Source organism: Oxyura jamaicensis, chromosome 4, assembly GCF_011077185.1.
Source record: "Oxyura jamaicensis isolate SHBP4307 breed ruddy duck chromosome 4, BPBGC_Ojam_1.0, whole genome shotgun sequence".
NCBI lineage: Eukaryota > Metazoa > Chordata > Aves > Anseriformes > Anatidae > Oxyura > Oxyura jamaicensis.
Window position 1 is genome coordinate 10206841 of NC_048896.1, and position 15506 is coordinate 10222346.

Sequence of the window (15506 nt, forward strand, 5' to 3'; positions counted from 1 at the left end):
CTGCTGGAGCCCTGTCCCCTGTCCCATACAGGGGACATTGCCCCTGCCAGCACGATTCCCATCAAAATACAGCAAGCACCCGGAGCACCCAAGGCTGGAAGCAGGTGCCTGGGCTGGGGGGGCGGCAGGAGGCAGAGGGACATCGCTCCACCCGTGCAGCCTCCCTCATTGCTCCAGGGCACAGCCAGAACAAGCACAGCCCAGCCGGGCCTGGGGGTCCCCAGAGCCACCGCAGAGGGGCCACCCGTGACCCCCCCACGTCCCCAAGCCGCTCTTTTCCTATTGCAAAGCCTTCCCCCCCCCCGCCAGCCCTGCGTGTCACCGCTGCGCCCACGCAGCACCGAGGGGCTGGCAGCCAAGGGGTGCTGCTGGGGGGGCCGGGGCGGGGAGGGACGGGGGCTTGTCCCTTTAAGGGGGGTGGCTGTCACGCAGAGAGCCCTTTTCTTTGCTGGAGAGCGGGACAGGCACCCAGAGGGGACAATACCGGGCAAGGGACTGCCAGGAGAGGCGTAGGGCTCGTCCCAGCTGCAGACAGAGCCGAGGCAGCTGAGCGCACGGGGAGCGGACCGAGTCCGGCACCATGGGTGAGTATGGGGGGCAGGGGGGGCTGCACACGGGGACAGCTGCCACACGGCGCTGGTGACACGGTCCTGGGGCAGAAAGGGACCACCAAACCTTCCCCCGGCACCAGCAGGCCCTGGGCACCCAGGTCCCCGCGGGCGGCAGCCTGCAGGGAGGAAGCCTCCGGGTGGCGGGGACGGCGTTTTGCATTCCCACGCCAATTTCTGTCCCCGTGCCGCCTCCCGGGATGCGTCCCACCAGCCCTGCAGCCCCAGGTTGGAGACCTGCGAGCTCCCGCCCGGGCTGAGCCCTGCCACAACTCGTGTGGCTTGTGTGCCTGCAGCCCTGGGGTGGCGGGGGCACTCGGGCGCTTTGGTTCCCCCGTCGACACAAGAGCCACTCATTATGGCACATCCCCGTGGGCACTGTGCGGCCCCGCAGCAGCTGAGCCAAGGTCCAAGGCCCGGGATTGTGCCGCACAAGGGCTCTTTCTGTCCTCCCTTCCCTTCCCTGCGCTTTCCCATCGCAGCGGCAGCTTCCCAAAGCCTGCGGGGCCGGGGCTGTGGTGGGGAGAGCCCTGCCAGGCCCTGCCACATCCACGGGGCCGCTCGCCAGCCCCAGCCCCGGGCACCTGCCCCGATGTTCCCTGGCTGGCATTTAGGCTGGAAAAAAAGAATGAAAAGGGGGGGGGGAAATAAAGGCTGGTTTGTGCCAGCACCCCGCTGCGCTGCGCACAGCCTTCCCCACGGATCCGATGAAATTCAGGGAGCATCACCGTGGGAAGAGCCGGGGCTGACAGTGGGACCCCCCCCTCGGTCCTGCCGTGCCCACGCCTGCCCCATCCAAGGCAAACAGGCGGGGGGGTCCCAGCGCCCCCACAGCGCTGCCTTTGTTCCCTGTTTGCTCTTGGCCGGGGTGGGCGCAGGGGGGGCCGTGCCGGGACAATTCCCCATTGTCCTCGGTGCCACCGCGCGCCCTTGCTCTGTGGGGAGGGGAGGGCACCGCTGGCCGGGCCCCCAAGGCTCCCTTGTCCTCGAGGGAAGGGAGAGGTGCTGCGGGGTCTGTGGGGGGAGCGTGGGTTTGGGAATGCTTCCAGCAGTGCTGGGCGGGGGGGGCAGGGACCCGAGTGACTTTTTGGCATTCAAGGCACAACCAGGGTATGGGGGGGGTACAAACCTGCCCTGAGCCTGCCCGCTCTCTGCACCCCCAAACCCGTGCCACAGCCCCACAGCTGAGACCCTAGCGCGGGGGCTGTTTGAGCCGCACGCCAGCCCTTGCCCCCGCTCCCTGCCCACACGCAGGTGCACGTGTCCTCCTGCCAACGAGCCGTCCCGGAGGGCTTACAGCCCTTACACAAGCGCTGACACTGGGGAACCAGCACGGCTCCTCTCCGTAAACACGCAGCCGTGCAGCCGGGCTGCCGCAGCCCGCGCTCGGTGTGTCCCAGCGGGGGCACGCCGCTCCCCTCCGTCTGTGATGGCAGAAGCACAGCCCCGGCATTTCGGGCTCTGCGGGCAGCAGGGAGCCCGGTAGCAGCTTGTTCACCGCTCCCGCTGGCATCGCGCTGCATCGCCTCCTACCGCCGGGCTGTCTCGCATCGGCTCCCCGTGCACCCTGATCCCTGTGTCCCCGGTGCCCCGTGCCGCTGTCACAGCTCGTCCCCAGGCAAGCTGGGGTGCCATCCTGCCCAGGTGCCTGGAGAGCTCCCCGGTGCTGGATTTGCCTCTCCAGCACCACAACATTTCTGCGTTTCCCCTTTATCACCCCCAAACCTGCTGTCCTCCTCCCGCCTGCTCCTGGGCTGGGGCTCCGGGGGCGCCGAGCTCTGCGCGCCCCGACCGCCCCGCTCCCCCCGGCAGGTCTGTTGGAGTGCTGCGCCAGATGCCTCATCGGGGCGCCCTTTGCCTCGCTGGTTGCCACCGGCCTGTGCTTCTTCGGGGTAGCGCTGTTTTGTGGCTGCGGGCACGAAGCCCTGACGGGCACCGAGCAGCTCATCGAGACCTACTTCTCCAAAAACTACCAGGACTATGAGTACCTCATCGATGTGTAAGTACCCTGCCTGAATCGCGGGGCTCCTCGCGTCTCCGTCGCGCTCCGTGCCGCGAGGAGGTGGCCGGGGCTCCGCCGCCACCCGGTCGCTGCTGTCACCCTCCGGGGTTGTGGTCGGTGCCACTGCTGGAGAGCCCGGGCTGTGTTTGCCCCGGGGCAGCCTCACACCAGTGCCGTGGCTGCCTGGCAGAGCCCGGCGATCACTTGTTTCCTTTTCACTCCTGTTCTTATCTGACCTCGCTAGGTGCCACGGCACGTGCAGGACGGCCGCACCGGGTAGGTATGGAGGGCACGGGGGGGCTGGCGGTGCTCTGCAGCCCCCCTCGGCATGGCTCTGCCCCAGCTCACCCCTTGGGGACAGTGGCTTTGCCCCCGGGGCTGCACGGGGCGCGTGGCCACGGCGCGCGGGGAGGGTAAGTCGCGGTGGGCAGGCTGCCCCGCCTGGGCTCGGGCACCCCAGCCCTGCCTGAGCATCCCCGCCCGCTCCTCTCCCCGGCAGCATCCACGCTTTTCAGTATGTCATCTACGGCACGGCCTCCTTCTTCTTCCTCTACGGAGCCCTGCTGCTGGCCGAAGGCTTCTACACCACCGGTGCCGTGCGGCAAATCTTCGGGGACTACAAGACCACCATCTGCGGCAAGGGCCTCAGCGCAACGGTAACCGGGGGCCCGAAAGGGAGGGGAGCGCGAGGCCCCCAGCGAGCTCACTCTTTGCAGCGGGTGTGTCAGTGTTTGGGAAAGTGGCTAGGACATCCTGACAAGGTGATCTTAACCGGGGTTCGGCACCCCTTCGCGCGCCCACAGCGGGTTCGCCGCGCTCGGCACGGCCGAAGGGCAGGAGACGGCGGCCGCCCGGGTTTCGGGGCATCCCCAAGGGAAGCACAGCCCGACTGCCCTCCCTCAGGCTGGGAGCGTCCCCCAGGGACCAAAGCAGCTGAAACAGCTGTGGCTTTTGCCGGCAAACAAACTTCTTGGTGTTTAAGCATGGGCTGAGAGAGCCGAGAGCATCCCTGCAAGGGTGGCGCGTGCTGGCAGCCCGAGGCTCTCCAGCCCCCGTGCCCGGTGTCCCCAGGGCCGTCCTGTCCGCAGCGCCCGGGGACCTGTGACAAAGTGCTGGCAAATGGCAAGGGGAGCCTGTGGCCTCGGGGAGCGGAGGGGGACGGCTGCGGTTCCCTTCGGGGACGGTCGGGGTGGCACCGCGGAGGGAGGGCAGGAGTGCCGCGTTGCCGAGCCCAGGGGTGTGCAGCTGCGCTCCCGCAGAGGCCGAGCCCCGCTGGCACGTGGCTGTGGGATTCCCTCGGCACGGGAAGCGGCAGCTGTCCCGCTGCCACCGGTCACCCCCACGTGCGTGTGACCGTCCCTGAGAGCCAGCCGGGTGCCCGGCTCGGGCTGGTGCTCTGCTGGGTGCACGGGGATGCGCCGGGCTCGGCGGGCGGTGCAGAGCCAGGCACTGGCAGCATCCCGGTCCTTCGCCTGCCCCGCGCCCCCTCCTGCCTGGGGACCCTCGCGCTCCCCTGTCCCCATCCCAGGCCGCATGGTAACCACGGCCGTGCCCTTGGCTTGTCCTGCCCCTTGCAGTTTGTGGGCATTACCTACGTCCTGACCATCGTCTGGCTCCTGGTCTTCGCCTGCTCCGCGGTGCCGGTCTACATCTACTTTAACACCTGGACCACCTGCCAGTCCATCGCCAACCCCAGCAAGACCTCTGCCAGCATTGGCACCCTGTGTGCGGACGCCAGGATGTACGGTGAGTGCTGGCTTTGCTGCTCAGGGGCTGCAGTGACACCGTTCCCGCTGGCACTGCGAGGGAACGGGGCTGCCCAGAGGGACGCAGAGCGGAGAGGGGATGGCGAGGGTCCGGGGGCTCTGTGCCCCGTCTCACCCCACTCCCCGCGGCTCCCCAGGCGTCCTGCCCTGGAACGCTTTCCCTGGGAAGGTGTGCGGCTCCAACCTGCTCTCCATCTGCAAGACCAGCGAGGTGAGCACCTTCCCACCGCCCTCCCAAGCCCCCGCGGGGCTGAGCAGACCCCGCAGGTGGCACGGGGGTGGTGGCAGCCTCTAGGCTCGCCTCCCCGGCTGGCAAGTGGCAGCCCGCCAGCTCACCCCTGTCTTCCCTTGCAGTTCCAAATGACTTTCCACCTCTTCATCGCGGCCTTTGTGGGGGCTGCTGCCACGCTGGTCTCACTGGTGAGTCGGTGCTCCCCCTGCCCGGCCATTCTCCTCCGCCCAGCGAGGATTTGGGGGCAGAGGACGACAGAGGTGGTGGGCAAGGACGTGACCGAGCCCGTGCTCGTGTCGTTTTCCGGCACATAAGTGCAGACGGCGAGCTCAGGGGATAAGAAGGTAGCAGGAGAGGCAGCTGCTGGAAGGGGGCCTGGAGGGGCTTTAGGAGGCTACCGGGGAGAGGTCCTGCTGCCGTGCACCAAGCCCTGTGCCTTCCCTGACCGTCCCCTCTCTGCGCACCACAAATGGCACTGCGGCGTCCCAGCGTGCGGCAGGGCCACGGGGCTTTCCCCCAGCACGCTGGCCGGGCACTGGGACGAAGGGGTGCTGGTGCTGGGCGCTGGAGCCACCTTCTCCTCCTTCCCCTTTCTCATCCTGCTCCTGCCCGCAGCTCACCTTCATGATCGCCGCCACCTACAACTTCGCCGTCCTCAAGCTGATGGGCCGAGGCACCAAGTTCTAGGCTGCGAGGTGGAGCCCAGCTACCGAGCGCCCTTCTTTTCTCTAACCCCGAGGCTTTAACACTGCAGCCGCCCGACACCAGGTCTCCTGCGTTAACTCTGCCTTCGCCGCTGACTCCCCTCCTCTTCCTCCCTCGCATCCGTCGTGCTGAGCGTGACCAAGAAGGAGAGCTTCCCGCCAATGGACACCCCTTCGTGCACTTTTCTCTCTGCGCTCGTCATCGGTAACCGGTTCGCTCTAGGGCCAAGCCCTTCAAAACCAGCAAGAGAAGAGGAGGGACTCGCTCCAGTGTCCCTGGGATGAGCAAAAGCCTTCGTGCTCCTGGGAGGCAGAAATCCCTGTAGATTGCTCTAAGAGTAGCAAGAAAGAGGCTAGAGAGAAAAGGAAGTTGGCCAAGTCTCGGTACCATTGCTAGAGACTCTCCTGGAGCTGACTGCCGGCACCTCTCATGGATGGAGGATGAGAACAATTTTTTTTTTCCCCTAGTAAAGAAAGATGAATTTACCCCAAAGTGCCTGCTGCAGCCAAGGCAAAGGGCGTTTAGGGCAAGGATCTTCCCGCTGCGGAGAAGAGAGCGCTGACCCCGATGCTGATAAAGCCCGTGCCCCTAACCCAGCTGCCCCCATTAAGCCTGAAGGAGTTTGGTGTTCGTGGACAAAGGGGACTCTGAGCTTTACGCTCCAGCACCGCCGGGGCCCCCAGCATGGGGCAGGGCAGCAGGAGGCGGCAGGTACGTGGGAGGGGGGCTGCCCTGAGAGCGTAAGGCCAGAGCAGTCCCTTTTGTAGGACAGGACGCCCCTCCGGACTGCTCGTCTCCGTGTGTCTTGTCGCCTAACAGCCGCGCACGCCAAACTCGGCCGTTCCTTCACAATGGTGCTCTTCTCTCGGGGTGACGTCTGCTTCCGTAACGTTTGCTACGGCAAAGATCTCGATTTGTTTCCCACCTGTGCCAAACGCAACCCCCCCTCCTCCCGCCCCCCTCATTCCCCTCACATCTTAGCCTTTTTTTCCTGCGAGTCAGGACAGCCGCCTTGTGTCTAGCCACGTCGGGAAGGACTGGCAGCCTCTCGCTTCCAGTCGAAACCCACGAAGAAGGGCAGGAGGGCGGCAGCTCGGTGGGCAGGGGGCTGGAACACGGCCGCTCCCCGCACACCAGACCCCGCCGGCTTCCCCAGGGCAGGGCGCCGCGGGGCGAGGAGCGGGGCGAGAAGGCCGTTCCCAGGCAGCCCGAGGGAAGCCCTCCGTCCGGGTGGCGTGGGTCCATCCCTACCTGCCAAAACGCAGCTCCCAGTCCTCCCCGACGACCGGTATTTTGTTTTGTCCTTCCCCCGCCTCGTGTTAACGCTACGCTTCGTGTTTATTTATCGGAGAAACGACTTTCAGCAGCAGACCGCAGCTCCACCTTGCATGGGTTTGGTTTTTTTTTTGGGCTGTGTTATTAACGTTTTTCTAAGTGCCGATTTCAGCAGGGGCAAGGATGAAGGGGCCGATCTGCTGAGCAGAGCGTTCGAAGGATCCTTGCTGCTGGATGCTGAAATAGGTTGGCCAGGCTACCAACGCACACGGGCTGGGGAGGGGGAGATGCCAGCTGGGGCCGCGGGGTGGGGAGAAACCAGTCAAGATCTGGGAATTCACTTCAACGCCATCTCTCTTGGGGGTTTGCTGGTTTGTTCTTTTCTTTCGTATTGATTTAACAACAAATAACCAGACCCTCCTTCCCACCCTTGTCCCCAGACCCCAAACACACACACACGCACACGTGCACACACACAAACACACAAAAAGAGCGTTAATCAACTGAAAGTGTTTCCTTCCTCTCTGATCTAGAATTTCAACTTGTTAACAAGCAATAAAAAGGAGCAAGTTTTTAGAGACTTATCTTACAAGATGTATTTTATAAAAATTAAAGAAAATAAATTAAAATTAAGAACATTCCGAACAAGATACCTGTCTGCGTGTCCGTTTGTTGCTCTGGTCTCTGTCTTCCCCGTCCCCCAGGGAGGGAAGGGGAGCACTTGTCCACTCCACGTGTGGGCCCGCAGCCCCTTTCTCCTTCCCACCTCGTCCAGGGGGGCACAACCCTGACTCCAGTAGCTTTGTTCCCAGCTGGGGAGCCCTTATCACCACTCCCTCTCCTCCAGACACCCAGAGGGAAGCGGGCGTCTTTCAGGAAGCTCACATCTGGTGAGGAGCTGCTGTCCTTTAGTGCCCTGCTTACCTGGTGCCAGCCTCTGACACGTCCCCTAACGTGGCACAAAACAAATCAGCACGGCTCAAGCACGCAAAGCTTGCAGCACGTGATGCTCTCGGTGCAAACACCTCCAGAGCCCCTCAGAATGAGCAGTTCTCACTTGCAGAGAGCCCTGGTTGAAAGAAGGTGGTCTCAGCTGGGCACAAGGGCAGACCTGACAATTTCAGGGTCCTGTAAATCCTGGTCCTGTGCTCTGTGGGCAGCCGGTGGGACATTTGCTGCCAGGCTGTGGGCAGTTTGTGCGGGGCTGGTGGTGTGGAGGGGTGGGATGGAGTAGTTCTGCTTGCACTTGGACAAATGCCTCCCTTTGAAGCAGGTTTCAAAAATAACTGATTCAAATGCTGCTCTTCTTGGAAATCCCCCCCAAAACACCCTGTTTCAGGTCATTCCCTCCAGGAGCAGTGCTCTGAAGCCCTCCGGGGAGCGAGGCCGTGGTGTGATGCTCCCAGCCTAGGGTCAAACCCCAGCACGGCTCCTGCGGTGGGAGGAACTCCAGCCCAAGCCTCACTCTCCCCCTTTTCCCCCCAGCTCCATCCCGCTCCGTGCAGCACGGAGGTTTCCCACACGGCAGGCCGGGGGAGGTTCAGCTGCTCCCCCAGCTCAGCGCAGGGCCGCGCTTGCACCCTGGCCTTGCCCCGGCTCGCAGAAACCCGCGGGGCTGCGGCCGGCATCAATGGGGCCCTTTGTTCCCTGCGATCCCAGATGCCAGCAACCCTCCTCTCCCCACGCTGAAAGGGCCCTGTGTGTGTGCGAGCAGGCCGGGGAACAAAACCACGGCTCTTTGCAGGGACAGGGACCGGTGCCCTCCTGCGCGGGGTGCGAGGCTTGGGGACGGCAGCGCGAGGCGGCGTGTGCAAGTGGCCGGCATGGCCAGGAGATCGGCCCGAGGGCTGAAGGACGCGTGTAGCCCCCTCAGGGCTCCTGCGCCCCCGGCTGTGGAGGGCAGGGACCAAATCCTGCCTTGTGATGAACTGGCCCAGCGGGAGCTGCCTGCACCGTCCCCAGGCCTAGCAGCTGAAGCATGGCAGCAGGTTGCTCCCACACAGCCGCACCACATTAAGGTGCCGCTCCCCAGGGCACCCTTGCCGGCCACGGCCGCAGCACCATGGGGACTTCCACCCCTGTGGTGCTGCCAGCTACGGAGGCTGAGCACGGGGCACGGGACGAGCCAGGCTACAGGCACCGGCCCTGCCCTGCAAGGGGAAGGAGGAGCAGGGCTGGCCGGGCTGGGATGGCCGGGCTGGGATGGCCGGGCTGGGCCCCATCCCCTGGGCCCGGCCCGCCGCCAGCCGCTGCCGGTGCCCGGCCCTCCGGCTCCCCCCCGCGGCCGCTGCCGGGCCCCTGCAGGCCCGGAGCCGGTCGGGGCCTGCCAAGCTGAGAGCGGGGCTCGGGGACTGGAGCCGGCCCTGGAAGTGCAACCACCCTTCCCTGATCTCTGTCCCCCCCGGCTGGTGTTGCTCGCAATGGCCAGAGCCCCGCGAGGGGACAAGCCTTGCTGTCACCCCTGCCTCTGCCCCACATTTTTGTGAAAATATTGCACGTGAAGTGAGTTGGTTCTGACAGCTTTAGGTAGATCCTTGCTGGCGTTAGATGCTGCCTCACCAAACCCCGTGACTCCTGCAAGGCTGGGACCCTCCGCCACCAGGTCACGTTGGCTTTTTCTCAGCTGTATTTTGAAACGGCGGAGGAGGCTGGAGGCCCTCAGATACTCCTGCACACATTTAAAAGCAGAATTTCCAAGGACTTGAAACCATATCAATCCCTCTGGAAGCACAGATAAGCGAGCAGACATGAGAGAAAAAACAAGCTAAAGGTTCTGCCAACAGAAACAGTAGGCAAGGACTGTGCAAACACAAAGAAAGCCTCCCAAAATAAGCGACCGTCCTGGCAGGACGGCAGAACAGAACAGTCCCCATATGCTGATTTCTGTCCCGGCATCCTATGGAAGTCATGTCTGGTTACAGCCCCCTGGAGCATGAGGGACCAATTCCAAGATCGCAGGAAGAAATCAAAGGAAAGCAGAGCTTGCTGCTGAGAGCCCAGGCTGAAAATTAAAATATAGTGACAGAAGGAAGCAGTGTGGAATATTTCTGCTACGGAAGCGTCTTCTGATGTGCTCTTGAAAAGACAAACCTGGTCAGTAGATTCAGCTTGTAAATTATATTTACTCAGCTACTGTTCAGTGAGTCACTATATTTTAATTTGATTCAAATTTAGTGACATCTCTCAGCCAGTTGCTGTAACCGACCCAGCTTCATGTCCCATTCAGGAGAACAGTCACTGGCTTGAACTTTGATAAACCAAAAAGTCAACGTTTTCTGACTTCACTCGAGTACATCCATGTTTTATTTGCTTAAATAAAGGTAGAATCTCAGTTTTACAATTCCAGTTCCGTAGCGATAGCAACAACTGCAGCAGCATGAGTGGACACAGGGAGAGGACAGCTGTTGGCACTGAACTTTGCAACAGAGTTCAAGATCCTGGCTCCTTCGGAAATTGTGCGTATCATTTAGAATAAATTAAACAATTTAAATATATTATACTATACTTTTTAATGGATTTTTAAAAACACATAAGCCTAACAAAATATTTTTTGTTTTAAAAAGGCAATCCAACATCTGCTAGAAATAAAAGATGCTGCGCAGCACCCTCCAGGGAACACACACAGTTTGCACAGCCTGTGAACCATGAGGCTCTTGAGCTTCAGCCAGGAGCGTCAACACGCACCCGAGGCACGGCAAACAGCATGCTGTGCATGTATTCCTCCTGCACCACAGGCTGCTCCGTCCCTGCCCTCGCCCACCGGAGGTACGGTCCTCACACAGATCACAAGATCCGTGCTGGGACAGGGGCAGTTTCACCTGCAGGGAGCTTCCTCTGCAGCCCCCGTGCCAGGCTGGACAGCAAACAGGAGCCTGAGCCCAGATGGCCTCTGTGGGAATGAGCTCCAATGGAACGTGGCTGTTCGGAGCAGGACCACAGGTCAGAGTTTGGGATCTTGAAGGAAATATTAAGCTGTCTTGAACTGAAGAAAAATCTAAAGGTAGGTGGAGGTCAGACATTGTTAAATAAATAGTAACATTAATTTTAAAATCCTGTAAAAATATGTTGCACCTACAGAGGCAGAGCCTTCTCTTATACTTCAAGGGACCTGATTTTCCAGAGGCTGCAAGCACTCCCTATCCATTCCTGTGAATGTGAATGTTCAGCCCTGTTTAGAAATCAGATCCCTCCAAAGCACTTTGTATTAAAGCTTCAGCCCCTTCCACGTGTGGCTGCCCTGTGAGAAGGGCAGGATCACCCTGAGTTCCCAGAGGAGACACCCTGCAAGTTCAGAGACTGCCAGGGGATGGGGGTTAGCTGCCACCAGCCAGTGTGAGAGCGGAGACTATCCTGCTCTAAAGCAGAGTATATGAGGCTGCTCTACGTGAGCTACGCGATTTGCAATCCGGTAGCTCATCACAGTAGGAACTGCATTCAGCAGCTAGCGGATACACACTCAGGAAAGCTCTTCCCGTGACAGGCTCCTACGTGCTTACAGGCAAAGCCATAGTTCTGAACAAACACTCGCACGGGAAGCTGCAGGACATGAGGTTACAATGGCAAAGACAGCAGCCAGCAAGCGCTGACCTCTCTGCTACACACAAATAGCTCGGGACTAACACCTAGCAGGGGGCAGGAGCTGGGGTTAGCAAAGCCTGGCATCCTTTCCTAGAAGGCTTCCTGCCCCCCCCATGTTTTTCAGCCACCTTGAACAGAAGTGGAATCACTCCAGATCTCTCCACAGTGGACTGAACACAGCTGCCATTAACAAGGGCCAATTAACTGAGCAGCCATTCGCTACCAGTAGCACGTCAGTTGAGTTACAGACAAAATGTTTTTGATTCTCCTGTAGGGAGCAAGGGCCAGGGCAATGGCGTGAGTTAACTGTGCTGAGAGCACCGCCCCTGACAGAACAGGTATTAACGTTGCAGCATCTAAATAGGAACATCTAAGTTAAAGCAACCGAAGATGCTGACCCACCAGCTAACAAAGCACGGTGGTCACCGGCCCCACGCACAGAAGGAGCGGGTTTAACAGCCACCTGCACTCCGAGGAGACATCCCACACACCTTCCATCCAGTCTGCCAGAGCACGTCGTCTGGACACAGCCATTACTTCTGGCAGAAACCCGCTGGGGATTCACGCTCCAGGTCTCCTGAACTCCCGAGTAACTCTAAACCCTTTGACATGACCTGGTGACTACCCAGGTTGGTATTTTTCATCCAGGGCTATTCAAGATATGAGAAGCAAGATCTGGTGTCGGGCCTCCAGAAGAGACAAGGAAACACATTAAACAAGCAGCAGCCAGTCTCTCCACAAAATAACACCCATACAAGACAAAGTTAAAGGTGGGGGAAAACAGACCAGAAACAGGCAGCTACGAAGAAGTGATGCTGCAGCATTCGGTTTCTTCTGTCCTTTGCATGTTGTTTCGTAACAGAGTTCTAACAATTCCTAGCACAATTCAGTCTCAGGACAGAATGCATTGATCCCAAGGAACAGATACACACATCTCACCACTCCAGTACCTGGCATTCTCACAGTTGTGTGGGCTACAGCCTCCCCAACAGGTTTCACTCAGTATGCTGAGCAGACTTTCCTTTGGCAGTAGGGTCATGAGTTTAGTGGGTCTAGTATTTTTTGAGTTCAGGACTAAAATACTTCAAAGAGTGTCTGGAGCGCCCTCAGCTTTGTTCTGCAGGCAGTTCTCGGTACAGATCGAAACTGTCTTTAGTTTAACCCAGTCCTTTAAACCTGCTAAAACAGGCAGAGATGGAAGCAGGACTACATTCGCATGCTCTCTGACATCTCCCTCCTGTAGATACATCCTTCGTGCCCAGAAACTCCAGCCAGAATTCAGACGGTAAGGCTGCAAACTCCCCAGTGAGCAAACCACCTATTGTCCTTGTGGCCGCCGTCCTCAGAGTGCCCCAGAGCTGCCCGCACTTATTCCGATCCAGCCGCCGGTCCAAGCGACGTTCCCGAAGCAGCAGCCTCTCTTAACAGCAGGAGGACCCCGACTTGGAGCTGGAGTGCAGGTCGATGGTGTGGCCCAGCACGCAGTGCTCTAGCTGCTCCTCCACCGCCAGCACCTGCCGCACGGCCTCCTCGAAGGCCACCGCCACGTTGGTGTCATCCTTGGCACTAGTCTCCAGGTAGGGGTAGTTACCGTTCTCCATGCACCAGGCCTGCGCCTCCTCGGTGCTCACCTGCCTTTCCAGCTTGTCGATCTTGTTGCCCAGAACTACGAAGGGGAAGTGTTCGGGGTCCTTCACGTCAGCGTAATAGACGAACTCCTTCTGCCAGTTACTGAGGTTCTCAAAGCTCTGCCGGTCGTCCACGCTGAAGGTCAGCAGGCAGCAGTCGGCTCCCCTGTAAAAGGGGGTTCGCAGGCTCTTGAATCTCTCCTGCCCCGCAGTGTCCCAGATCTGGAGGGTCACAAAACGCCCATCCACCTCCAGGTCCCGGTTTAAGAACTCCACGCCGATCGTGTGGAACGCCTGCGAGTCAAACTTGTTGGTGACGTACCGGTTCATGAGGGAGCTTTTCCCAACTCCACCATCCCCCAGCAGAATGACCTTTAAGAGCAAGGACTTCCCACTCATTGCAGCAGGACGGAGGGCCACAGCACCGAGGCAATCTACAGAGTCCAGAAACAGTGTAGAACAGCTATTGGAATCACTAATTCTGCAGGAAATCACCCAGCTGAGGACCTAGAGGTCCTGTCGCTTGTAGTGAAAGACTGACTTGGACTCCACATGCACTCAGGAGATGAAGGAAGTAAATCCACAGCCCTGGAATCTCTCCCAGTTGTTCTGGTCCCCGTCAGAAATTAAGCAGTGGTGCTGGGACTGGTGCACACTGGAATAAAGAATGCAACATTTGTGCTCCTCACCATTACGCTGGGATTTCCAAGAGGTTTAGGAAATAACTGCAAGTCCACCCTAGATTTCAAGTGGAGTACTGTAACAGCAGCCTTCTGCTACTGTCCATTCTCTGCGTTATTTCAGGGGAAGTACGGAGTGAAACTCCAACTTCTGGATTTTGCTGCAGGTGCACAGGAAATAATAGAATATGGAACTGCCATCCCCATTTCTGAACAAATTTTGTAAATAGGAGATAATCTCTTAGCAGAGCACCTGGTAGAGCTGGCTATTAGGCAAGTTTTCCAGCACACAGTTCTTCCATCAGGTGTGAAATGGAAGCAGCAGGTCTCCACGCTAAGAGCAAGGTGAGAACAGCTGTTGAGTGTCAGTTACGTATTAATTCCACTACACTTGAAGAAAACTTTGTGTACCTGAGAGCTTATCTAGTTTTGCCAAACACACCATCACCAGTTAGACATCTCTTCTTGTCTGTGTCCTCAGGCTAGCACAGAAACAGCAGAATACCACCAGGGATCACCACCACCAGGCCTTCCCTTTGTGCTGTACAATCACTAGCCAAATCATTTCTCCCATCTGACTGGAAGGATGTAAGCGATGTTCAGGCCTAACATCAATATAAGTCATCCAGCAAACCAGTTCTTAATCACCCCGAGAACGCTGACTCACCTTAGAAGTGGAGCTGCGCTTGTTTTCTGTGCATGAGCTCTACAGCTCGGAAGAGGTTTCCTGGGCACAGAGACCCGGCTTCTCTGCTGCTCCTTCTTGGCAATGCTTTTCGCAGTCCAGTTTGCTAGGGCACAGGTGCAAGTTCACATTGCAACAAGCCCAACACCACAGCCTCCTTAGTCAGCAGCCGCAGGAAAAAGGCCAAGCGCCAACCAGTCCTCCCCCTCCCAGGGGCATTCTATGAGCGAAGGTAAATGCCCGACAGAGAAGAAGAGATTTGTTTTGCTGCTCTCCGTACTGTACCTGCTCTAGCAATACTGCACTTCTGTCTCCGGGACTCTCCAGGGAATGCCTTCCTCCAGCATAACAGTCACTAAAAAAAAATAATAAGCCATTGGTCAGTGAGGTTGCCATAGCGGGGCTCAGCGCGGTGCCCTTCCATTTGTAACGCTGACCCAGGCTGGACAAACTACAGATGGGTTCCAGGACGCTGAAAGCACAGCGCTGGTACCGGGAGTAAAATGGCCAGGAGCGAGGGGTGAGGACACAGTGCCCCTTGCCGCAGGTGAAGGGGAACACTGATCATTGCTGACCAGGGCAGGAGCATCGTGGATGCTAAACCCCCAGTAAGATAGAACAAAAGGAAGGAGCGCTGGCACGAGTGCACAACCCGTGTCTCACCTCGATCTGGAAGAAGCCGGCGGCTTTGATTTGCCTGGCCTGCCTACCAGCCTGGAACCTGATCCGAAGACGGAACGTGTACCTGGACCTGCTAACCCAGGGAGCGAGCCAGCCGCCGGGAGCCCGGTATGGAAGAGGGGAGCGTGCCTGCTCCCCCCTGCTGCGGTGTCCCTGGGGGGGGCACAGACACGCAGCGCTGCCCAGCGACCCAGGCCCGCCTCGGGCCGGCGGAGGAGCCCCCGGTGCCGCTCGGTTCGGCTCTCGGGCCCCTTCAAGGCAGCGTCAGAGGCGGGGCCCTGCTAAGCCGGGTTCCTCTTTTCGGGGCTCTCACCCACGGCGCCCAAATCACAAACTTCTGCTCAGCCCCGCACCGGGCAGCCCCGCGGCGGGCTCTCCGCTCTCACTTCCCCAGCCCGCAGCCGCCCACCGCCGGGCGAACCGCGCCGAGCAGCCCCAGCGGGCCGCGACCGGCACCCGGACAGGCGGCCCCCGCCGGGCCCCCCGGGCTCCCGGACCCCTCGCCCTGCCTCCCCCAGGCCCGCGATGCCCGAGAACGACCACCAGGCCCCCCGGTAACCGGGCCGGGCGGCGGACGGGGCCCCGCGGCCTCCTGCCCTGCCCTTCCCCTGCCGGCCCGTGGTGGCGGCGAGCGGGGGGAGGCCGGTCCCGCTCCCCCCCCCCCCC

General features: G+C 60.0%; 2 protein-coding genes across 6 annotated transcripts; one reads left to right on the forward strand and one right to left on the reverse strand.

Moving 5' to 3' along the window:
• Nucleotides 1–428: 428 nt before the first annotated feature.
• On the forward strand, nucleotides 429–7236 carry PLP1 (proteolipid protein 1). 2 transcript variants are annotated; one of them, XM_035325962.1, is made up of 7 exons: nucleotides 429–584; nucleotides 2421–2607; nucleotides 3110–3371; nucleotides 4188–4356; nucleotides 4514–4587; nucleotides 4731–4796; nucleotides 5224–7236. In XM_035325962.1, exons 1-7 carry the CDS (start codon nucleotides 581–583, stop codon nucleotides 5293–5295), a joined length of 834 nt encoding a protein of 277 aa, XP_035181853.1. In that variant the 5' UTR covers nucleotides 429–580; the 3' UTR covers nucleotides 5296–7236. The 2 variants fall into 2 exon arrangements, with proteins under 2 accessions (XP_035181853.1, XP_035181854.1); XM_035325963.1 differs by having other exon boundaries at nucleotides 3110–3266.
• Nucleotides 7237–9864: 2628 nt separating this feature from the next.
• Nucleotides 9865–14871, reverse strand: RAB9B (RAB9B, member RAS oncogene family). 4 transcript variants are annotated; one of them, XM_035323868.1, is made up of 4 exons: nucleotides 14823–14863; nucleotides 14445–14514; nucleotides 14142–14265; nucleotides 9865–13808 (listed from the first exon to the last, which is right to left on the reverse strand). In XM_035323868.1, exon 4 carries the CDS (start codon nucleotides 13191–13193, stop codon nucleotides 12588–12590), a length of 606 nt encoding a protein of 201 aa, XP_035179759.1. In that variant the 5' UTR covers nucleotides 13194–13808; nucleotides 14142–14265; nucleotides 14445–14514; nucleotides 14823–14863; the 3' UTR covers nucleotides 9865–12587. The 4 variants fall into 4 exon arrangements, with proteins under 4 accessions (XP_035179759.1, XP_035179761.1, XP_035179758.1 ...); XM_035323870.1 differs by having other exon boundaries at nucleotides 9865–13449; nucleotides 14142–14514; nucleotides 14823–14871; XM_035323867.1 differs by having other exon boundaries at nucleotides 14142–14514; nucleotides 14823–14871.
• Between the last annotated feature and the right edge of the window lie 635 nt (nucleotides 14872–15506).

Coding starts and splice junctions, on each gene's coding strand:
- RAB9B (XM_035323870.1), bottom strand. CDS start 13,193: ATGAGTGGGAAGTCCTTGCTCTTAAAGGTCATTCTGCTGGGGGATGGT.
- PLP1 (XM_035325962.1), top strand. Junction 3,372..4,187: donor GGCTAGGACATCCTGACAAG/GTGATCTTAACC, acceptor TGCCCCTTGCAG/TTTGTGGGCATTACCTACGT. Junction 4,357..4,513: donor TGCGGACGCCAGGATGTACG/GTGAGTGCTGGC, acceptor GCGGCTCCCCAG/GCGTCCTGCCCTGGAACGCT.